Below are 24488 nucleotides of genomic sequence, written 5' to 3' on the forward strand. Positions count from 1 at the left end.
TCTGCTCCACCACAAAAGTCTGACTCATAGCTGTAAGTCTTTTGCATTGCTGATAGAAGTTTATTTATAAACACAACTAACTTCTCAAAAGAGGTAGAGTTAAGGTATTAAGTAAGTGGTCCAAGTGCTACTGTTTTCCAAACTAGAAAATAAGCAAGTTTCATTCCAGTTGGTTTCTAATTCAGCAAATACTTGACTCTTATTGTATTTCCTTAGACTAAGTAAATTTAAAACTGAGTTTTAGAAAGGGAACAAAATCAAGTGGCAGAATGATGTCCTGAATCCAAAGTGACAGACTGATGGACGATTAACCTGTTCAAGCTAGAACAGTCACTAGTTCAATGAACATTTTTTAAAAACTCCTACTACGTGCCCAGCCAAGTGCTAGACTTACTTTCACGGATGTTCAGAGACATGGTCTGGATGGCCAGATTCAGCCATACTGATGGTATACTTGTGAGAGTCAAAGGAGTGAAGCCATGATGCCACTTAGAATATTTCATCTCAAGTCTGCGAAAGATCCTTTTCTAAATATAAAATCCTTCCTAAATATTTTTTAAGAACATAGTTAAGATTATTCACTGAAGACAAAGCCTCAGGTAACACTGTTTATGAACTAACGGTGAAATAAACTAGTACTGTATTGTATTTTCTATAACATAGCCTGGAAAGAAATAAAATTTCAGGATAAAAATTACTTTGTTTTGGATCAAAAATAAACACATAAACAATATCTGGTATTTAACAAACCATAAGCTTCAGTTACCAGTTTGCAAATCTCTGTATTTAATAATTTTGAAGAGATCAGAGAATCCTGTTCTGAAAATGCTGAGACAAATGTTCACATAGGAAGTTAACCTTTCCTTGCAAACCACGCGTGGCTAATGCGCACGGGTGGCCAGTGCACACGTGTGGTGCTGGAGATCACCTGAAACAGCCTCTCGGAGTTCTGGGGCAGCGCTGCGGGGGAGTAGGTGGGGTCCATTTCTGTAAACTCTTCTGCGAAGTTGCTCACATCTAATTCATCTCGGATGACTGGTTTAAACGGTGCAGGCACTTTTTTGGCAGCTAAATCATCCCAATTTATTTTCTAAAACAAAGGGAGAAAATGAGTACAAAGTAGAAATCAGCAAAGACAGAATATGTCTTCTAAGAATAACAAAGCCAGATCAGGAGTTTAATTTATCATCAGAAAGAGAGGCATGTATTTCAAACTCCTGATTAAACGCACACATTTTTATAAGCATGAGCACCTTTTCTGATTGCAGCGCCTAGCTCCAGCCAAGGCCGGGCCTCATGTGGAGTCTCACCATGTCCTCCAGGGGGCACCAGGACACCTTAGTTTCCCCGCAGGGACAAAAGAAAAATTACTTTTGTTCTGAAACTCCTGAGAAAGGTGTTTCACTTGTTAAGTGAAAACAAAACAAAACAAACTGTAATAAAGGGCTTTAAAAATGCTCTGTGGATATGACTATTAAGTCTAAAGGCATATTCCTATTTTCTAAGGCAGTATTAATTGGCTTTCCTGCTGGTCATCTGGACAGATTAGAAAATAAACTCACTATAAATCATGCATTTATTTAAATGATACTATTGTCCTGATGAATCACTCAAGCATTGTGAATGCTACCTCTTCTCTCCCCCGTGGGATAATCCCAGCCTCCTGTCTACCCGTGTCAGACACTGTGTTACATTATTCAAATTCAACCCTCTGCCGGTGTTTTATGCTCCTGTCACTTAAAACAACCTCAGAGAATACTTACTGAATATAGCCCTTCAGATATCCTATTCTATATTTCTTCAAATCTAAATTGTCATCATTGACAGTAAGATATACTGTTATTTTTTGTACCATTAAGAAAGAAAAAGCATTATCAATTAGAATAGTAAGATATTGTCCATTGTAAGATGCATATTGATTTCAGAAATGACAAAATGTGAAACTTAACATTTCTAGATTGATGGCATTCAGTAAGATTAATCAACTAACATAAAACTTTTTTACTATGCCCTCTTGTGGAGACAATGGAGGTAAAATCATTAAGTTACAGATCTTCAATTTTTTTCAGCTAGAATAGGTTTTAGAGATAATTCAATTTGTCTCCTTTGTTTGATTCAGATGGAATTGAGACCTGGAATTAAAAACTGATCATTTTACTTAAACATTAGCTAGCGGAACAATCAGAATTTAAACAGTCTCTTGACTTTCTAGTTGGTGTCCTTTCCTCTATGTGGCTATAATGTTTTCTATCATATGATTTGAGAGTAAGGAGGTAATTAAAGAAATATGCTGTTAGCAGAATGCTTAGTATATAGAAAGTTGAATGTTATAATGCTCTTCTCCACCTTTACTCCACTTAAGTCTTTATAAGTAGAATTCCATTTTTTTCCTAAAGTGTCCTGTCATTCAAAAAGTCAAGGCCATTAAAATAACTAAAATTACTATTTCAACCTGTAAAAGAAAGAAATTTCTCTAATGTGAAAGATATACTGTAATAGTCACAAATACAGGGAACCGTGGAGGAAAAAAACACTAGGAAAATATGATTTAGGGTATTTTTCATGAATACTTCCTGAATTTTATCTTAGCAATTTTTGAGGCAATCTTCTGGACAAGACATTTGAAATCATTTGTTAACATTAATCTTTCTATGCCACATGAATCTGTGAAATTTACATACTGAGAAATTACTTTTATTTTAAGTGTATTTCCCACTATGTTACTGAAGTTCTGTAAGACGTACAGCAATATTTTCAAAAAGGACTGAAATAAATGGCCTTTTTTGAGCATAGAAGTACAGAGAGATCATTCTTATTCTCAATCACTATTTGTTCTTCTATATTTAAAAAACAATATATGGCAACATGAAAGCTTACTCCACAGGAGAATTTTCTCTTTGCTTTGGTGGCTATTTTAATTTGTTTTGGTGCTAACAATGTAAAAGCTCAGTTCGCAGAATAAAAATAAAAGTTGGATGGTCCCTTTAGATCATAAATATTCAGGTCCTGCTTGTTGATATGATGAAATTATTTAAAAGTCATTAGCTCAGGGTTTTAGAAATCGAGGTCATGGTATCCCAGGCTGACCACTCAGACTGAAATAAATGAACTAGACAACTCAGTCAATTTAACTTTTTTTTTCCAGTTATCTAAAACCTTGGTAGCTTTTTCTGGATAAAATTGAGCAAACTAAGTTGAGTAGATGTGTTGGTGTTCTGTAGAATGATCTCATTAGAAAAGCACTGTTAAGTACAAAGAAAACAAATAATTCTCTATGTGTTATAGACATGTAACTAAGAAGTAGGTAGATTTTTAAAGTTTCTAAAATTCTCCTGGGAAAAGAGATAAAATCACTATCTAAAAGATGTAACACAGTAGTTCATGAACTGAGAGAGAAGTGAAAAATATAATAAAAGTCTCCTTAGTCCATATGCCTAAATCTTGAGATTATAAATGGAAACTAATACTCAGAAACTCTAAGCAATTAGTATGTAAAAAATCCAATGTTATTATCCTCCCTACTCCTGCTTCATTTAGAGAGAAAGAGACCACTTAGGTTTCTACCAGAAAAATTCTGATCCTTTCTAAAGAGTCTCTGTCATTTTTTTTAAGTACAATGTATATGAAAATAGGGAGAAAACAAGTAACTCAAGACACCATGCTCATCCATCCCACCAAGACTGTTGAACACTCTGAAATCAACTAAAGCAAAAATCTGTTCAATAAATTTCACCTGAAAAAAGAGATGTTCTTTGATTTCATCTGCATCACGTGGACCACATCCCAATCTTTTCTTGGGATCTTTCATCAAAAGACGCTGAATTAGGTCTTTAGCTAAAGCGCTCATATCTTGGGGATACGGAGGCTCACTCTTTAATATTCTCCTGTAGGCATATAAAACTTGCTGTTAAAACACTCAGAGGATGAAGTTACAGTGACGGCATTCTTAGCAAAAACAAGGATAATACATTTGAAACTGAACCAATGTGAAAACCAGAGACAAAGATATTTAAAATATGAAATCAAATTCCTGAAATGTAAATAAGCAGAAATAAAAAGTATTGGATCATTTTTCAGTGTAAATCAACCCTAACAAGAAGCCACCATCCAAATATGTTATTGGAAAGAAACTAAAAGGAAGGCTTGGGGCTGGGTTCGACCACCTATCTATGGACCAAACTCTATGAGCAAAGATTTCACAATAGAAACAACTCTTAATAAATCCAGGGAAGTGAGTTCTGTATCCAGACTTGAAAGGACAAATGGGAGGCCCAACGGTGGCCACCTCACTTCTCTTTCCCTGTGTGCCAGGGGACATAAGAGGCCCATGGGAATGCAGAGGACTCAGAACCACTGGCATATTGCTCAGCTCTTGATAGCGGGGGGCTCCTTATGGGATGAAAGCTTCTGCTTCGCTACCTGCTACACAAAACAGGCAAAGCCCTAGAGCAGTGGTTCTCAACGTTCCTAATGCCGCGACCCTCTCATACAGCTCCTCATGTTGTGGTGACCCCCCAACCATAAAATTATTTTCGCTGCTACTTCATAACTGTAATTCTCTACTGTTACGAATCGTAATGTAATTATCTGATATGCAGGACGTATTTTCATTGTTGAGCCCTGGCTGGTTTGGCTCAGTGATTGAGCGTCGGCCTGCGAGCTAAGTGTCGCTGGTTCGATCTTCCAGTCAGGGCACATCAGAGAAGGAAAACTCTGACTCCAAAAAACCTCCGCTGCCTTGCGGCATACCTCTTCAGGGGAAAGGCTAAGGGAGTAAACCCCGACAGAAAATCCGGAGCCGGAGTCCCTAAGGCGGTTTGACGTTGTAGTCAACACCGGCAACTCCTGCGGCGCACCTGAAGCCAAGCTGTATTGACTCCGTCTTTCCCTTGGACCCTTCAGCTGCGAAGAGAGGGGGAGTCTGCTGCATGGGCAACAGCAGACCCTCCATATCACCCTGCCCAGGCTCTGTAGCTTCAGCTTCACTGGAGAGGACACTCCAGCGTCTTCGCAAGATGTCGATTCAACATGGGAGGAGACAGATACCGTGTCACTCCTGAGTCGGACTGCACAGCCATTCTCGGCGGTGCAGATAGACTCTTAAGAAGCTACACCATCGTCTCTCGAGACGGATGGCTGCCGACAACGAGGAGATTTTCATTGTTACAAATTGAACATAATTAAAGCATAGTGATTAATCACAAAAACAATATGTAATTATATATGTGCTTTCCGATGGTCTTAGGTGACCCTGTGAAAAGGTTGTTCAACCCCCGAAGGGGTCGCGACCCACAGGTTGAGAACCGCTGCCCTAGAAAAAGGCAAGTGCCACTCAAAGATGGAGTCAAGTCTGATCTTTATTATGAAAAGTAAAAAATTATGATAATCAACCTCCTTGATGAAATATTTGAATTTATTCTAAGGTCACAGAAGACATAAATCCAACCCAAATGGATGTTTGCCCCCCTGCAAAGTCAGATCAATCATTAAATAAAAAAAGAAATACTGGAAGGGATTAATTGAAATTAAGAAGCTTAACCACATCTACATAGAGATAAACAGTTACTCCATTATTTGGGTTTGCACAAAGGTTCCCTGTTGTGCATTAAAATATGATTAACTGTTATGGAACAAAACAGGTAATAAATTTATAAGATAGTACACCGTGGTAAGAACATGGACTTTGGAGCCTGAGTTCACACTCGGGTTCAACAAGCTCTGCTGCTTACTGGCTGTGTGACCTTGAGATAATTAGCTAATCATGTACCTCGGTTTTCTCAACTGTAAAGTGGTGACGACAGCCTACGTACAGTGGGCATTATGAGGCTTCAGTGGGTCACGGTATGACGCACAGTGCGGGGCACAGCAGAAGCCTGAGAGAACGAGCTACAGCTCAGACCCCCTCTGTCTGAGGCAACTCACAAACCAGAGGCTGTAGCGGGCAGCCACCGAGCATCTGTGAGAGGACAGTAGAGCCGTAATTTTTTGCTAACCACTCCAGCAATGTCGTTCATTTCAAAGCCAATGCGACTTCCAGCACCGCGCCCTGAGACGCTGAGCGAAGGATGGCAGAACAAACAGAACGACGAGCAGCGCTCTCCGCGGCGTCTGATCCTTCCGTGTCCTCCGCCGTTCAGTGCCCGTCAGCACTTTCAGCGTTAGATCAGGCGTGACGGAGAAACGGGGAGCCCTGGCCCTCCGGGAAAAACAAGCACAGCCTTTTCCGTTTTCTCCGCCTTGAAGGTACCTTAGAGGCAAGAACCTGCTGTGTCAGAGGATCCGACCTGGGACACACGGCTGCTGACGTTCCCTTCTCTGAGCCAGGCGGGACACACAGCGCGCGGCTGGCATCCCCTGAGCTGACCCCATGCTGTCTCACCCTCAGTCTGAGTCACCCGACTTCTGTGCCTGGCACCGGGGACAGGAGTGGGCAGTCACGCTGACCGTGTGCGTTCCGCCACGAAAGGAGGGCATCGAGAGGGCAGTGAGCACCCGAAAACAGGGATGGATGGCCCCCTGAGATGCCAAAACTGGAGAGGGGAGCGGAGGGAGACCCGTGTCACCTCGGGGCACATAAACTACAGCATTGGTGTGCAACTGGCATGTGTGCAGGTGCCCCGCGTGTGGCAGGTGCCCCGTGCTACAGAGAACTTGAACTCTAGATTCGGATGAGGCGGGGACCAGATCCCAAGGAAACTGAGGGGAAACCTGAAAGAGCCCCTGTTGGAAGCAGTGCTGATGAGGGAGCACGGAGAACAAGCACGGTAGCCCCCAACCTCGCCTTTCCTACGGAAAGTGACATGGTCAGAACCAACAGCAGACCCTCGCAGACGGTGAGGAACCATCACCCTGGCTCAGAGAAGTGACGGCAGGAGCCACGCAAGAGACTCCTACCATTCTGGTAGACAGAACAGCACAGGGACCCCAAGAAGGGGCCCACAGCAGGCTTCCTCTTTTTCTCCACAGGAGGATGATCTCGTCTTTACCTTGTTACACAGTTTCCTTGAAATGTATGGCTCAAGAGAAACGTGAGTTGCCAGCCAGGCCCCGTTACTGTGACGTCGCCCCTGAGAGGGGCGCTGCACCCGGCCTGAGAGGTGTGAGGGCTTGTAAGCCCCGAGGGTTTGCTGGTGCAGGACTATGAAAACACTTTCAGAAAACTGGAGCTTCTCTGTTCTCTCGTATCCCTGAGGGCGTCCTGGTGGGGGTCTGGAAGCTGTGCTCCTCCACACCCTCCGCCTGATCTCATCACCCAGGGCTGAGTGTGTCCTTTCTGGGCTGGGAAACCAGGCCTCTGTGGCTGGGAGGACCCCTGAGGAAGCCGTGTTTGATGTCGTCATGCCGAGTCATGCTGCTTCCTGACCTGTATTTGTCTAGAAAGCTAAGTAAACTGGGGCCCTGGCTTATTCAGGGCTCTGCACCCTCCACCTTCCTCCGGGGTGCTTCAGGGGGCAAAGTAATAATACAGCACGATGATCCATCTGCACTCCGCTTTATGCAAGTGAAGCACGTATAAACGGATCTAAAGGACAGTGAAAGAAGAGAAAATAGAAAGCTGAAGAATATGGGGACCAAGGGAAGGGTTGTTTTCACTAACCCAAAGCTGCTGCAATTTTTCATGCAGAAGAATGTGTGGATGAATAGCTATTGTGACAAACATGAAGAGACTGGGTTAACTAGCTACAAAAGCCCTGGAAACACAGATGCTGCTATTGGGTACAAAAATACCTAAAATGCAGAAAAAAAGAAAAAATCAAATAGCATATTGGGATCAAGAAGGCTTTATAAAATATGGCAATAAAGGATTTTACCATAAAGACATGAGAAGAATAAGAAAGCCAAGGAAAAAAATAAATATAATCTCTTCTTAAAACAGGGTAAGAAATAATGATACTTGTAGTTATTCTATATATAACCAAAAGCACCACATCCATAAACAGAAAAATATTTTAATTACAAATGAGCTAATTCAAGGTGTTACTAATTAACATGGATAAAATACAAAAAAATTCAACAAATTACTGCTTAATTTTGTTTTAGAATACTATACTATATCAGCCAAAGCAAAGTATTAAAATAATTACCTAAAGAAAAAGCACATCTTGGAAGGACAAATAAATGAATTGCTAACCCTTTTGTAAAGGACCCCCGGTAGACAGACCCCTAAGATGGTTCCCGATGATCACTTGTACTCAGGACCTTGTGTAATCCCCTCCCCTCAGCATGGGCTGCACCTACAGACTTCCTTATAACCAACATTAAAAATAAAGATTACAGGATGTCAGTTTCACGATTAGGTCACAAAACATTCCATCTTCCTAGCAGACTCTCGCTGCTGCCTTTCTAGCTTGCATGCTTTGAAGAAGCAAGCCACTGTGCTGGACAGGCCCACATGACAAGGGGGTCTTCAGCCAATAGCCAGCGAGGAACAGAGGCTTCAGTCCAACAACCCCGAGGAACTGAATCCTGCCAACCACCGCATGCACCTGGTAGCAGATCCTTTCCCAGTTGAGCCCCAAGATAACTATAGCCCAGCCAACACTGATTGCAGCATATGAGTGACCTTGAAGTAGAGGACTTAGCTAAGCTGTGTCCTGACTCCTGATCCTCGGAAACTGAGATAATAAATGTATGTTGTTTTCATACATTTCAGGTAATTTGTTTCTTGGCATAATGGCTAACAAACACAAGGCCAGACAATAAATACTTCAGACTTGGAAAGCTATCCCGTCTCTTGGGCAACTATTCAACTCTGCCGCAGCAGCCAGGGCTGATATGCTAACGAGGCTGTGTTCTGACCAAGTGTGCTGATGGGTGCTGAAATCCCGATTTCATATCCTTTCCACGGGTCACAAAATATTGCTCATCCTTGAGTTTTTCAACCATTTAAGAATATAAAATGCATACTTTTTTTTTCAAACTATAAGAGAAAGTTTATTTAGAAAGCTACAGAGGCAAAAGAAGGGCCCTTGGAGCTCAGGAGAGAGACTTCTGGAGGGAAAGGGCACGCAAATCCATCTTAGCTCACAGGGCACCCGAACAAAATCGACAGAGAACGGATCTGGCCCAAGGGCAGTACTTTGCCAACCCCTGACCTAAATGGTATAATGAGAACTCTGTTTAGTTTCATTATTTGGATACTACTAAGGCCTGAATTTAATAACGTTATAGTAGTACAATAAACTTATTAAGAAAGCACATTTCATTGATGGGAAATGAAGAACCAAATAAACATCTCCTGGCAAACATTTTCTACATTTCAAAGGCAGAGAAAGTGAGACCAACAACCCCATCAGAGATGATGGGAGACCCGTGAATAGAACCTTGTGTCCTGACTCCTAGGGGAGGGCACAGTCAACTACCACGGTTTCCATGGCAGCGAGTGAAGGGCTCCTGGGAGGGGCAGGTGGAAAGACTGAAGGGGATACCAGCACCTGGGGAGACACCTTCCTGTGTAGCACCTACACGCTCCCTGAAAGGAGCTCTGTACAGGAAGGCAGTAAAAGCTAGTAGGAAACACAAGAGTGAAAAAAGCACATGCTACAAACACGAAATACAAATAAGAAAAAGACTCACAGAAAAGCTGGAGAGCAATCATTCAAATCTATAACACTGACAATCTAGTATTTCTCCAAGCTGGTACCAAGATATGAGGAACTAGGAGATGATTTCATGTAAACAGTTAAGAGAACAAGAAAGGGTTACCAAGATAAAATTCGTTTCAAATACCTAAAGCAACATCTGGAAGAAATGACAGAACTTTCCTGTGTTCTTTAGAGGACGAAACTGGGATGGACAAGCAGAGGTTAGCAAAAGCTCATTTCAGCTTATTTTAAGTGGGACAAATTCCTATACAACTAAAGTTCTGATGAAGGGGATTCCTTGAAAATACCTTATACAATTGTGCCTTCCATGCATTGATAGCACTCAGAAAGAAAGGAAATGACACTATCAAGGACACTGATGAAGGGATTCTTACATCACTAAGGTTTTAGTCTCATCCTACATTCTTTTAGTTTGAAATATGACGTACCAGAAAAATAATCTTGTTCTGACTTCAGGCTACCTGTAGTCAGGGAAGTAGATAGCTTGGAAAATACATTATTTTGAAGCATCTCAAGTAAAAACTATAAAAAATATGCAGAGTTCAGGAAAGATTATAGTAGTTAAGGAATGAAAGAATTTAATGATGACAAAAGGTCCTGGTTAATTAAGACATTTGGGGATAACGATACATTTCTCTTAATGGTGCGTATTTTTAAAAGAACAGATTGTGAAAGACTTGACACCAGGAAAGATGATCAGAATGATTATTTTGAAAGGGAGAGGTAATGTAATTCAGTCATTACACTGTTTATACAATTCAGGAACAAAACAATAAATGCCACAAAAAACATGGAATCATAAGTAAACATCAACTTTTAAACAAAATATTAACAACACGACAAAGAATAATTAATTGATTAAAAGAGCAAAAACCCTACTTAAATTCTTGAAAATTTTGCTCTGGTTTTAAGATTTCAGATATTTGACTCTGGCTCTCTTTCTCGTTCTCAAGAGAATGCCAATTGATTGAACTAAAGGCAATAAAAGCCATTTATCTGAACATCACTCAGTTCAGAATGTTCCTGTGATCATTACCAGCAATGTACTATCCACAGGTACACCTGTAGTGGAAAGGAGAGTTAAAAAGAAGATTGCTTCCGTCTTAGAATCAGAAAGAAGGGAATTAGTCGAGAGCAGCCACTATCTCATGTTGTCAGGTTAAGGTCGCCCTTTGCACCTGTCACCATGACAGGTATGACCTTGCAAGGGGACTAAAATTCTCAAGACTATAGACAAGGTTACCTATAATTCTGAAACATTTTAAAACTGCCAAGAAGCCCATTTAAAATAAGTCAAGTCATATTTAGTATTTGTAATAACAGACATGATTTTAATTATAAATTTAACAGGAAGAAGGAAGTAGTCCAAGAACATGTATGAATGACCCACAGACATGGACAACTGTGTGGGGATGGACTGTGGGAGCGTGGGGCAGAGCGAGATGGAAGAGGGCGAAGGGGGAAAAATTAGGACAACTGTAAGAGCATAAACAAGAATAAAAAATAAATAAATAAATTTAACAAGAAATATTCCTGATCACTTAACTTCAGTATTAAAAAGCTGGAATGGCAAGAAATTATTTACTCCCTAATCTATCCAGTAAAAAGTTCATTTAAATTTTTTAAATTATATTTTATTGATTATGCTATTACAGTTGTCCTGATTTTCCCCCTTTACTCCCTCTACCCAACATCCCCCACTCCCTCAGGCAATCCCCACATTATTGTTCATGTCCATGGGTCATGCGTACAAGTTCTTTGGCTTCTCCATTTCCTATGCTGTACTTTACATCCCCATGGCTATTCTGTAACTGCCTATTTGTACTTCCTAATCCCCTCACCTCTTTACCCATTCCCCCACAACCCCCTCCCATCTGGTAACCATCAAAATGTTCTCCGTATCCATGATTCTGTCTCTGTTCTTGTTTGCTTAGTTTGCTTTTTAGATTCAGTTGTTGATAGATGTGTTTACTGCCATTTTATTGTTCGCAGTTTTGATCTTCTTTTCTTAAATAAGTCCCTTTAACATTTCATATAATAATGGTTTGGTGATGATGAACTTCTTTAGTTTTTTCTTGTCTGTGAAGCTCCTTATCTGCCCTTTGATACTAAATGATAGCTTTGCTGGGTAGAGCAATCTTGGATGTAGGTCCCTGCTTTTCATGACTTTGAATATTTCTTGCCAATCCCTTCTAGCCTGCAGAGTTTCTTTTGAGAAATCAGCTGACAGTTTTATGGGAACTCCCCTAACTGCTTTTCTCTTGCTGCTTTTAGGATTCTCTCTTTATCTTTAAATTTTGGCATTTTAATTATGATGTGTCTCAGAGTGGGCCTCTTTGCGTCATTCTTGTTTGGGACTCTCTGTGCTTCCTGGACTTGCATGTCTATTTCCTTCACCAAATTAGGGAACTTTTCTTTATTTTTTCAAACAGATCCCAGTGTCTTGTTCTTTCTCTTCTCCTTCTAGCATCCCTATAATGCGAATAAAGGAATGCTTGAAGTTGTCCCCAAGGCTGCTTACACTATCCTCATTTTTTTGGATTTTTTCCTTCTTGTTCTGATTGGTTGTTTTTCCTTCCTTATGTTCCAAATCATTGATTTGATTCTCAGCTTCATTCACCCTACTGTTGTTTCCCTGTAAATTGTTATTTCAATTAGTGTATCCTTTGTTTCTGATTGAATTTTTTTAATGATGTTGAGGTCCTCACTAAGTTCCCTGAGCATCCTTATAACCAGTGTTTTGAACTCTGTATCTGATAGATTGCTTATCTCTATTTTGTTATTTTTCTGGAGTTCTGACCTGTTCTTTCACTGGGGCCATGTTTCCTTGTCTCCTTGTTTTGGCAGCCTCCCTGTGTTTGTTTCTATGTATTAGGTAGAGCTGTTATGACTCTCTTAGCTTTGTAGCCTGATGTAGTAGGTGTCTTGTAGGGTCTAGTGGCACAGCCTCCCTTATCACCCGAGCTGGGTACTTAATGTACACCCTCCTCTTGTAGTTGAGCCTTGGTTGCTGTTGGCAGGTCAATGGGAGGGATTTACCCAGGTCAGTCAGCTGCAAAAACTGGCTGTGACCACTGACCATGCACCTCTGCCCTCCGTGGAGGATCAGGTGCGCAGGGGCAGGGTGGTGGTGCTCTGACATGGACTGTAGCTGTCCACTGGGTGTGCTGGCCCTGGGGTTTCCTGAGTGCTGCAGTCCACGGTCCGCCCCCACCTGAGTTTTACCTGGGCCACCTGCCTGAGCTATAAAGCAATCTGAGATGGCACTGCTTGTGCTGGGCTTGGAGGTCCCCAGGTGGAGCAAGCTGTGAATATGGGCTGGCTGCTGCTAGTGCTGGTCCTGGGGCCACTGAGCAAGAGGTATGGGGTGGGGACGGGGGCGGGGTGTGCTCATTGAGGCCACCTGTTGCTTGTTTGAAAGGGTTTAGGAAGCTGTGAAGCTTGAGCCAAGACCAGCCTCTCTTATGGAAAAGCTACTGTTAACAGCTGTAAGTTGGGTGGATGGAGCCTCAGGGGATCTCCAGGGTGGGGCACACAGTGTTAGCCAGGTTGATGGAGTCTTAGATATGGCACCCACCTGCTGGTTCTATGGCTCTGCCTGCCTTTCTGTCTGGGAGAAAGCTGTCCCCCAGCTCTCGCCTTGATGCCAGCCACTTCAGTTCCTCAGTGTATGCCACTGGTGCCTTTCAAGGACCTACCTGCAAGCTATGGCTCAGAGGGAGTGAGTCTGAGTAAATTCATGTCTGGGTTCTTTAAGAGGAAATCCTGGGAACTCCAGCAGTTTCTTCCACTGACTCAATCCCCGCTTTTTTGCAGCTAAAAGTTATGGGGATTTATCTTTCTCACACTGGTATCCTGGGCTGGGGGGGCCTGATGTGGGGCTGGGACTCCTTGATCCCAAGATGTCCCTCCTGAAATTTTATCTACCACACGTGGGTGAGGGACCAGCCCATTCTCCATCTGCACCCCTCCTGCCAGTCTGGATGGATGTGGGTTCTTTAATTCCACAGTTGTCAGACCTCCATTCAACTCAATTTCTGACGGTTTTGAGTGATGGTTCTATATTTTAGTTGTAATTTTGATGTGGCTGTGCGAAGAGGCGAGCCATGAAGTAAAGCTGATGTACAATCAACTTCCCACATACGAAGCATACAACTTGGTAAGTTTGACATATGCATACACCTGTGAAACCATCAAGATAATGAAATACCCAACACCCTCCAAGTTTCCTCGTGCCCCTTTGTCATCAACCTTGCCCTCTTCCAGTCAACTGCCCTCAGTCAATTCCCACACCTGAGCCAGTTGACATTCCCAGGCACTCGTGAATGAATGAAGGGGAGGGTGGGTCACCTTAAGAGCCCCCAAATTCATACCATTAATCTTCTCCCAGATCTCCCCAAAGGCATCTACAAACTTTTACCAGAAATATCAGACCTTTCAAGAACTACTGGGCACTGTTTCTGAACTGACACAAATTCCAGAAGACCCAAAATATCCCTGTGGCCCACCAATCAGAATAGGGGTTTGTGGGGGTCAGGTGATCAATGGTGTTTTAGCATAGGCCCATCTCACAGTGGATTCTAGTTTTAGATTTTACATTTAGGTCAATGGTCATTTTTAGTTAATTTTTCTATGTGGTGCAAAGTATTTACAGAAGTTCATTTTTTTCCCCTTATGATACCCATCATTTATTGAAAAGACTACCTTTGGTCTATAAAATTAACTTCACACCTTAGTTAAAAAAAAAAAAAAAAGGAAAGAAAAACAGTTGCCTATATCTGTGTGCTTCTATTTCTGGCTTCTCTATTCTATTTCATTTAATATTTGTCTGTCTTGATACAAATATCACAGTGTCTTAATTATTGTAGCTTATAAGTCTTGAAATAAACTTTGGACTACTTTTTCAAAGATGATTTGGCTATTCTAGGTTCTCTGCATTTCTGTAAGACCCAAATTGGCAATTTCTAGCAAACAACAACAAAAAAAGTCTGCTGGGGTTGTGACTGTGTTAAATCTACAGATTAATTTAGAGAGAAATAACATCTTAACTGTACTGAGAAATTCCCACTCATGTGCGCTTATCAGTACTTAACTGAATGAATACTTGAGGGGTACCTTCTGCGAATCTCTGAACTTCCCTCTACCTGCAGCTGTCTCCTCTCTGACACTCTGCCCTCCAACTCCGTCTGCCTTGGTGCCCCTGCATTCTCTGCTCCGTCCCAGCTCTGCCTGGCTCCCCTCCCTACGCTGCAGCCTGGACGCTCTCTGAAGGCAGGAAGCTGGGCAACCACGGGGCTCATCTCGTGTAACTCCATCTCTCAGTGCTCACTGTCTTTCACTGCTAGATGGTCAGTGTCTTCAATATTGTTCTCTCAGATAGTCTGCCAATTTTAAAAATGGTTTCAGGCAGGAAAGTAAATCCGGTTCTTGTTATTCCATCTTGGTAAGAAGTGGAAGTCTCAATTTTTAAGTTTTAATGTCAAATCTGTTCTCAAAGTTATAAAACTCAGGTAAAAACAGGACAAAAACATAACTCGTAATTAGGATAATGTTTTATCACTGTTGTTTATTTGTTCATTAATTCGTTTCATTCCAAAAGTACTTATTGAATTCTGCATAGTAACCATGCTGACTAGCACCTGAGCACACGATGCTGAGGATCAAAGCCAGATGCACCTCCTGCTCTCACAGAGCTTACAATCTAGTGGGAGAGGCTGACATTAATCAAATAATTATAAGCAAAAATGTAATATAATTTCATAATTGCTAAGAAGGAAAGTGATAGAATAATGCTACATTAGCCTATAAGAGGGTAACTTTATGATATTTGTTTCAATTAAGTTGAAAATTATCACTATTCTTTATTTATGTTAAAGTCACAAAGAAATTATGGTATGTATACAGCGGGAAGAAAGTGTCCATCAAATAAACTTCAATACACTAGGTTAGGACAACATGCCAAATGCTTTGGAACACACAAAAATCATGACACTATCCCTATGAAACGTAAGATCTACCTTGGCAAATAAAATATAAAGAAATATAAGGTTATCCATCTACATCTATATGAAAATTAGGAATGGAAACCAGCCACTGAAACATAACTTCGTCTATCCCCATTCAAAAAATTATTTTTGTTCCATTATCCAAATCACAGAAATTTGATCATTGCTTTTGCAGTAACAATACATTCATTTTATTTTGTTAAGTCTTACCTAGATATCTCAGCTTGGGAATTCTTCTCCCCATCAACAGTGAAAGGAGATGCTCCAGTTAGTAATTCATACATTAGAACACCTAAACTCCACCAGTCAACTGCCTACAAAACAACAGTAATTTCACTTGATAGAATATTAACTAATGTATAATTTATAAGAAAGAAAAATGAACAAAATAAAGCTATATACTTGGAAAATATTTTAACAAAAAGATTTTGTACATAGCTTCCTGTGCAATGAATATTAAATTAGCACATGCAAGAAAGACATTAAGAGAACAAATATCCAGGTATCCTCAGAACAGAATTTAACATTTAGGTTAATTATTCTAATTTTCTAATTATTTTCTAAACCAGTAATGGTTTTATTTTGGTTAATGAAAGAAGTTTTTCTTTAACTATAAAATAAATTTAAGAAATTTTAAGTAAGTGAAATCTTTGGACTTATGACAGAAGGGAAGAAAAGTACCAATTAGCATTTTTATTAATTATCCAGCTCCACTAAATAATATAAAATTACTCAAAGAACAAAAATGAAAAAATATCCCATCTAAAGGTGCTATTTTTTTTCATAACCACCTAAATCAATTCCTCTTATAGAATCTATCACATAAATCTAACAGTCTTAATTTCTAGGACTCATAATGAGATTTAAAATAATGTAAAACAAAATGTGATCTAAATTGAAAACCAATCTGTAAATGTAGTTACCTGAACTGAGAACAGAGCAAATTACATATAATTTAAGGAATCGTGATGTACTGAATATAGCTTCTTTTATCATTACACAAATCAAGGTTTCCATAATGGCTGAATGTACAAGCGTATGCCAATGAGTTATTAACTGGCTGCTAAAATTTTAAACTCTCTCCTTCCAAATTTCAGAGCCAAGGTTGCAGAGAAAAATGATGCAAAATTTATGAGCCTAGAGCTATTTTAAAGAAAATACGAAACAATATAACAGTGACATGTAAAACAGGATCAGGCAGATTGAAATCACAAGAGTGAGTGCCAGCCAGGCACAAGGTGACGAGCACTTCACATACATCACATCTACTTAATTAACTCAAAGTCGTCAAGGTATTCCACGAACTCCCGTTGACTTAGCTGTATTTTGCACCTCAGGTATGCAGAAATTCTATGAGTAATATAAAGTTTTATTTGCTAAAAATTGGTTCTATTAGGTCAGAGAAGATAATTTTCATACTTTAACAGATATAAATTCCTACCAGATTTCCCAATAGTTTCGAAGAATACCTTGAAGCAAACTACATCAGCAATTCGATTCTTTTTTATAAGAGCAGTTTTACTGCAGAGTCAGGACCCTCAGAAATGTTCTGCTGTTGGATTTGAAACCACGCTCTTAAAATTGATACAGCTCTATAATCAGATTTCTAGTCATGAAAACTTAAGTCATCAGCAAACATTCTCCATACTTAGGTTACGTGGGCGGTATATACAGGGTTTTGAAAAGGGATGAGGGAAGGGGGAGGGGAGGAACAAAAATTAGTCAAAATCCCTTATTCAGAGAAAGTTATTAATAAAGCCAAAGTTTTAAGAAAGAACTGAATAAATCTGTACCCTTTAATACAGGAAGAAAAAATATGTTACCTAGATGTCATAGAGTAACTGCTGAGAAGGTCTCCTTGCAGCCTTCATTTTGCACATACAAAGGAAAGTTGAGTAGAAAAAAAATAACAAGCTCTTTAGAGGACGCAGGTAAAACAAACTAGTCTACCTTGAATGCTTAAAAAGGATTATTTTCGTTCTCCAGGGACGGTGACAATGGTTATTTCTGTTGAAGAGATAATCAAGAAAGCCTTCGGTATCTCTACAAAGTTAGAAGCAGAAATTGGGAATAAGAAAATAGGAAAGATTCCCTTTTCAATGATCTCGGAGAAAGTAAGTATCAACTAACGATGAAACAGTCAGCTATATGTTCCCTATGTTTTTCTAACAAAAATCAATAATGCCAATAAGCACTGTCCCAAATCATCCAACATGCCGCAGACAGGAAACACGTACAGTCTGTGCACTCAGGAACACCTCCGTCCTGCACTGTGGCTCAGCTGTGTCCTAAAAGCAGAGGTCCCATGCGAGAGAAAATGTATGATTCTTGTTTTCAATAGTTAGAATTGGTGCGTTGCTCAAGATATAGACTCTTCTAATGAAATAACATAAAAATTATTTGAAGAATCAACGAGTGTTACTCTATAAAACCAAAAATTATTCTCACCAATAAAACTTGAAAAATAGGAAATCTAGAATGTCCTAGCCTTTCTATTGTCTTTTTCCTCCAAAAACACTAGACAGCATAGTGTGTTCATGTACAGCAAGGGAGAGAGGAAACAAAGGTAAGACAACAGCAGAAAGAGGACTCTGTTGAAGAGACCGTACTTAAGTTATTAACTAGGATTCTTATTATCCATTTTATAGAGATATATAAAGAAGTGTCAAAAACAGAACATACCTTGTCATGTCCCGAATCTCCCCCTCTGACAATATCTGGTGCCATATATTCAATAGTTCCACAAAAGGAATATGCTCTTTCAGCCTTTAACAAACAATCAGACAAAAAGGGATTTGATTGAAAGCTAGTATGACAAGTGACAGAAAGAGAAAGTTCATACTACATGTCAGTGCTTGAGGTTGATTACTACATAGAGCAAAGCCACGGAGTGGCAGACTCGACTTGACAGACCCTCCTCTGGCCAGGATGGACCATCACTTACATACTATGAGTCCTGGGTAAATAAAGTCATTCATTCACCCATGCATCCACCCACCCACTCATGAATCCATTCAGTCTCTTCTTTTCTATATATGTGTAGATTTCAATTATTGGGTTTTTTTAAACCTTTCTTTTCTGAAAGAACGCCAACAGTCCTAGTAGGATAACATGAACCGTCTAACACGTTACTATGGATAGCTTTATTTCCAGATAGGCAAGATTGGGAAAAAATTAGAACACTTGGAGGGGGAAGGAAAGCCAATTGCTAAGAAGGGGAATAGGGAACCCAAAGATGAAAAATGAGGAAAAAAATTTTTCCTACCTTACCATCTTTTCTACGTTTGCCACTGCTAATAGAATGTTTAGTGATGATGAGCAAACTGTCTTTAAAAAAAAGATTTTCTCTTAAAGTCAGTTCTTTCTTCTTTGTAGAATTTTAAAAAGAGCTAATTTTATATGTCAGCCTAAAAATTAATTTTAAAAACTAAAGCAATTTTTTAAATAACCATGTCATATGACTCATCCCAAAGTAATAAAGATCTAAGCTGTAATGCAGACTTATTAAATGGGGATAAAGAATTCCTCTTTAATAATATACATTCATATGGCTGTAACTGAAACTTTTAAAAGCACTTTGGTACTATTAAAATAGTTTTACAAAATTGTTTTAGAGGAAGCTTTTCAATTTACACTTGACTCTTCTTCCACTAGTAAGGTCTAAGAAAAATAAGTATTCCTCTTATTTACCAATTTTTAATGTAAAGAACACTATTCTAGCAATGTTGTATAAGTGGTAGAAGTCCCCTACTCTGTTGGCTGAAAGTTAAGCCCAGAAACAATGAGTGGAATAAATTTATTTAAACACTGTGATAATAAATACATTAAAACTACTTAATTGTAATATATATAAATAAAAATAGGATATGGTCTATAATTAATTTATTTCATTTTATGTGCTATGTATAATGAAAGATTACTACCCACCTAGAAACTAAAAGAAATAATTCAATTATGCATATATCTGCAAAAAATATTTTTGTTACCTGGCAGAATATTATTGAATAGCTAATATAAATCACACATCAAATGTCTTTATTGCTCTGGTTCATCATTTCAGTACCAAATGCTAACTTTGTGGAAAGATTTAAGCTAAATAAAATTTATTTCATAGAAATTTGTGTATAAAAAGTAACTAATAATTTTTAACATTTTGTTAGACATGCTTAGATAGAAAAAAAATGTATTAGAAAGCATTAATCTGTTCACTGAATTATTTTAAAAGAAATGCTACAAAAATTTTAAAGAAAACCCAAACTTCACAAAAGTAAAGAGGGTTTTTAGTTAATATACTACTTATCATGCAATAACCCTTTTTTGGATATTAAGCAAACATCACTATATAGCTGGCATGGAGAAGCACATAAAAATTACTAAGTTACATATTTTTTGTTTGATTTCATCTTAAAAGATACCTTGAAAGCATTATATGCTAAATCAAATTTAGGTATACTGAAAAAAACAAAAATAATTCTCCAAACTGGTTTATTAGTAAAACGATAATAGGTTTCAATTTATTGACTTTCTAAATTTTTACTTAGAAAACTAGTCTTTTTAGCAAATATACATTTCCATTTTCATTTATAGGCAACTCCATGTCACAAACCATTTTGAAATTATATGTATTTCCTTCTGAGACGGTGATTAAATTTTACAAATTTAAAGTCATAAAATCTGCATTCTCTTCAAAACTCTAGGCATTCACACATAGTGTAAAAAGGGTATGAAACACACAGATTTTATTGATCACTGCCAGGAAGACTTCCAGTGTCTCACTTATCTATAAGTGGGAACTACACAGCCCAGTTCTTCATTGTCTCTACACAGAGGGAGCTGAGAACCACAGTAAGTGCTGGAATATATTTCCCCCGCCTTCAAGCTCTCTTTTTATTCATTTCAGCTTTTCTGTTTGTTTTTTTGATGGGGGGGGGGTAGTGTTTACTTAATAAATAATTAACACATAATTATTTATTTGATAGAAATTCTAGGAAAGAGAAAAAATTAAAACTTAAGTGTTGGGAAGTCCCCGTCACTGAGGAGCCACAGTAAACAACGAAAACAAAGCATTTCTTAAGTCTCTCATTTAAGAAAGAAAACACTACCATTCGAGGCCTTTGCAATTCTGTACCTGCTCTCTCTTCCTCTGCCCCAATGGCAGTGTTACTTCCTCTGGGATAACTTTGAGATAATTCCAATAATTGTACCAAGACAATAGAATGAGGTATGACGGGGCAAGGTTTCTGGTGGGAGGCAGGAAAGGTTGCAGGGTCCTGTTTTATGAAATTGATACAAAAAGGTAGCTAAATTCCACTGTGATTACTGTTTATTGTGTGTGCAAAATGTAATTACAGTAATATTTTTCTTAGGGAGACAGGCAATCTACCTATTTAGAATTGAAGTCCACACTATTTGACAAGCAACATTATTTATTAAAGCTAACATAAAGTTAAAATATCGTGAATGAGAAATTACTTGAATGTGAAAATAGTAAAAGCAGTGTTTGTGCACTGTTCTGGCTGGTAGTACAGAATATTGCTGGGCTTAAGTGATTAGTGGATCAAAAAGCGTTCCTTGTTCCTTAGAAGAATCAGGTAACACCGTGAAAGACAACAGCAAAAACTTGTTTTCTTCTAAAGAACCCAGATAGGAGCTCAACTGCCAAACTCTCAAATGTGTCTCAATAAAGACTAGATTAAAGAATTCCTAGTTTTTGTTTGCCAATGTTTTATCCTGCTCTTATCTGTTCATTATAGATAAATGTGAGTTAAATGTAAATTACTAAAGAAAATTTGTTTTTCCACATCCTGTATTTTTCCCACCCTAATTTTGAAAAATCTCACAATTACCTAGAAATGTTTGATTTTAAGTAAATATTGGGTTGCTAATCATCCAAGACTGCTCTAACCCCCTGAAAGGGTAACCCCTAGGTGCCAGACATCAAGAGGGTACCGAAAACCAGTAAGGTAGGCGTATGACCTATGCTACAGCTGCACAAAAGGAGAGACGGTAATTTGTTTCAGGTCTCAGCAACTCAGAAGCCTGACTTTTGATATTTTTACAAGGACAAAGATGGGGCCTTCAGCTGAAACGGAGTGGACTGGAATGATAAGAAAGCTGAATCCTCAGTAAATGTGAAGTCTAGGAAAATAAAATTCACTGACTTGCACAGGTTAGTTTCATTTAGGGTCCTAGCTTTAAAAACAAACAAATAAACATTCCTCTTATGAAATCAAATTGCTAGGCTTGTATCTCTTGTAGCTTTGGGGCATGGAATTCCTCTCCCCGCATGGTATCGGGAAAGTGAGAAAATCTGGTTCAGTGTGGTGATACTCTGGAACACAAAACAGAACCAGAAAAATTGCCACAATTTAGCAGGCCCAAGATTCACACTGATAAATCCATGGTGGCATAACATTAGTAAACAAATAAACTAGACTCCATAAATAGAACAAAAAGAAGAATTACTTTAAATAGTAGAAAAATAATCTATAAAAGACCAGTATGTTGTAAAAGATAAAGGATATAAAGGAAGGAAAATGTCCATGAAACAATACAGCAGCACCGGAAGGATAAGAATGATATGCAAAAGAATCAAAGAAAACTATATAAATGAAAAATAGGCAGAGTAAACAGAGTAGACACAACTAAAGATTGAATCTATAAAATAGAAGATATATTTGAGAAAATTATCCTGAATGTTTTAAGAGTCCCAAGCAAACTAAGTAAAAATATATTAATAGCAGATGCATTTCTCTTTCTTGAGTAGTGGTTATAAGAGTGTATGTCTTATAATAATTCACTAAACCCAAATGTTGTGTTTTATTTTATAATAAAAAGATATTTTTAAAAACCTAGTCCATTCCTAGATATATACACACACAGAGCTAAATAATTACTGGAAATGCAGGACAAAATAAAAGTACATTAAGACAGAGACAGAGTTTACTATTATTCACTGATCCTTGCTAAAAAAAAATTTCAAGGATGCACTTCAAAAATAAACTAAACTCACAAGAAATGAGTGAGATGTAAGAAGGAACAGTGAGCAGAGAAAACAGGTAAATATATGAGAAAATCTAAACAAGTATGAATTTAAAAAATTATTGTGAAAATAATAATTACATAGTAATGATTAATTTGAATATAAGGTGACTAAAATAATAATAATAATACATAAAATGCGATGGATAATTGAAGTTAAAGCATTCCAATGTTCTTGAAGTGATCATGACAATCATGGACATAATAGTTAATTTTGGGTTCCATTAAGTCATTATAAAAGTTAAAAATTTCATGGTAATAACTACTAAAAGAATAGAAATAAATATATACAACTTCCAGATCATTAGGAGGAAATGAAATAAAGTAATCTTAATAATTTAAATAGAAGTCAGGAGAGGGGGAGAAGCAAAGAGAAACTATGATAAAAAGAAAAACACACTAAGAGAAAAATAAATAAAAATATATCAGTAATCATAATATACAGATTTAACTCACCAGTTAAAAGACAGAAACTCTCTGGATCAAAAACAAAATCCAGCTATATGTTATTTATAAAAGGCACACCTAAATCATAATGACAAAGAAATATTGAAAGTAAAGAGATGCAAAAAGATATACTAGACCAGCACAAACCAACAGAAGGTTGGAATATCTTATTAATAGCAAGAAAAATACACTTTAAGGTAAAAATGATTATTAAAATTGGGTAGGGTCATTGCATAATCATAAAGGGAACATTTCTCTAGGGGAATGACACTATTCCAAACCTGAATACTCTCAAAAATTTTTGAAGAGCCTTAAACTATATAAGCAAAAATGGAGAGATCTTCAAGAAGTGGACAAATCCACAACCATAATGAGTATTTTAACATAGTTCTTCTGTAACTGACTGATCAAGCAGGATAATAATTAGTGAAACTACGGGAGATTTGCCTTATGTTAAAAAATTATACAAAACTTTATATCTAACAGAGAACACACGATCTCTTCAGGTAAACATAAGACATTTACGGAAATTAACCATGTAACAGATCACAAAGCAAATCTGAAATACCACAAAAATAAAATCATATATATTTTGTTCTCCAAAGAGAAAGCAAAATTAGAGCTCACTTACCAAAAGATAATCAAAAAATCCTGTTTTTGAAAAATATATAGCCCATTTCTAAGTAATTCATATTCCAAAGAAAAAAACTGCAATATTAGATTATTAGAATAAGAGTAAAAATACTATATATCAGAACTTGTGAAATACATCTAAAGCTGTTCTTAGAAACTGAATTTTATTTAAAAAGATTAAATATTAGTGACCTAGATGTCCAGCTCAAAAGTTTAGAAAAGAATAAGAAATAAACTCACAGAAAGTAAAAGGAATGAAGAAATAAAGGAATAGCATGAAAGAAATAGAAAAAATGAGAGATTTGACAAGTTATTTATTGGAAGAGAGTAATAAAATAAACAAATGTCTAGCAAATTGATCAAGGAGGAAAAAAGTTAAAAATAAATAATAGTAATTTACAAGAAAATATTACAACTAAAATAGAGATTAAAAAAGTAAGGAACTTTTATGAATGTGATGCCAAAAATGTAAAAAGAAAAAAATAACATTTTCTCTAAACATTAATTCACCAACATTGACTCAAGAAGAACTCAAACACCTAAATATAACTAAAAATATTTTTAAAATATTAAATTAGTATTTGCAAAGCCAATCACACTCACCTAGGAGGTAAAAATTTGAAGTGAATCTGTAAATTAGTAAAATTAATATGAATTCAGTAACATTCCTATGCTTTGCCAAGAAAATATAGATATCTAATTTTTGTAAAGAGAAACAAAAATTATAAAGTTAACAGAAATAAACCTAATAATATAT

The 24488-nt window shown here is 37.8% G+C and overlaps 1 protein-coding gene across 1 annotated transcript in view; it reads right to left on the reverse strand.

The window, feature by feature from the left end:
* RPS6KA5 (ribosomal protein S6 kinase A5) overlaps positions 1–24488 on the reverse strand; it is a 126655-nt gene that overhangs the window by 23132 nt on the left and 79035 nt on the right. Inside the window, exons 6-9 of the mRNA XM_090271297.1 lie at positions 18293–18376; positions 15821–15924; positions 3734–3884; positions 929–1090 (exon numbers count right to left, since the gene is read on the reverse strand). Of these exons, the coding sequence (XP_090127423.1) occupies positions 929–1090; positions 3734–3884; positions 15821–15924; positions 18293–18376 (501 nt within the window). The remainder of the gene's footprint in view (positions 1–928; positions 1091–3733; positions 3885–15820; positions 15925–18292; positions 18377–24488) is intronic.

This window comes from Furipterus horrens, unplaced genomic scaffold, assembly GCF_987537825.1.
Source record: "Furipterus horrens unplaced genomic scaffold, mFurHor1.1.pri manual_scaffold_3, whole genome shotgun sequence".
NCBI lineage: Eukaryota > Metazoa > Chordata > Mammalia > Chiroptera > Furipteridae > Furipterus > Furipterus horrens.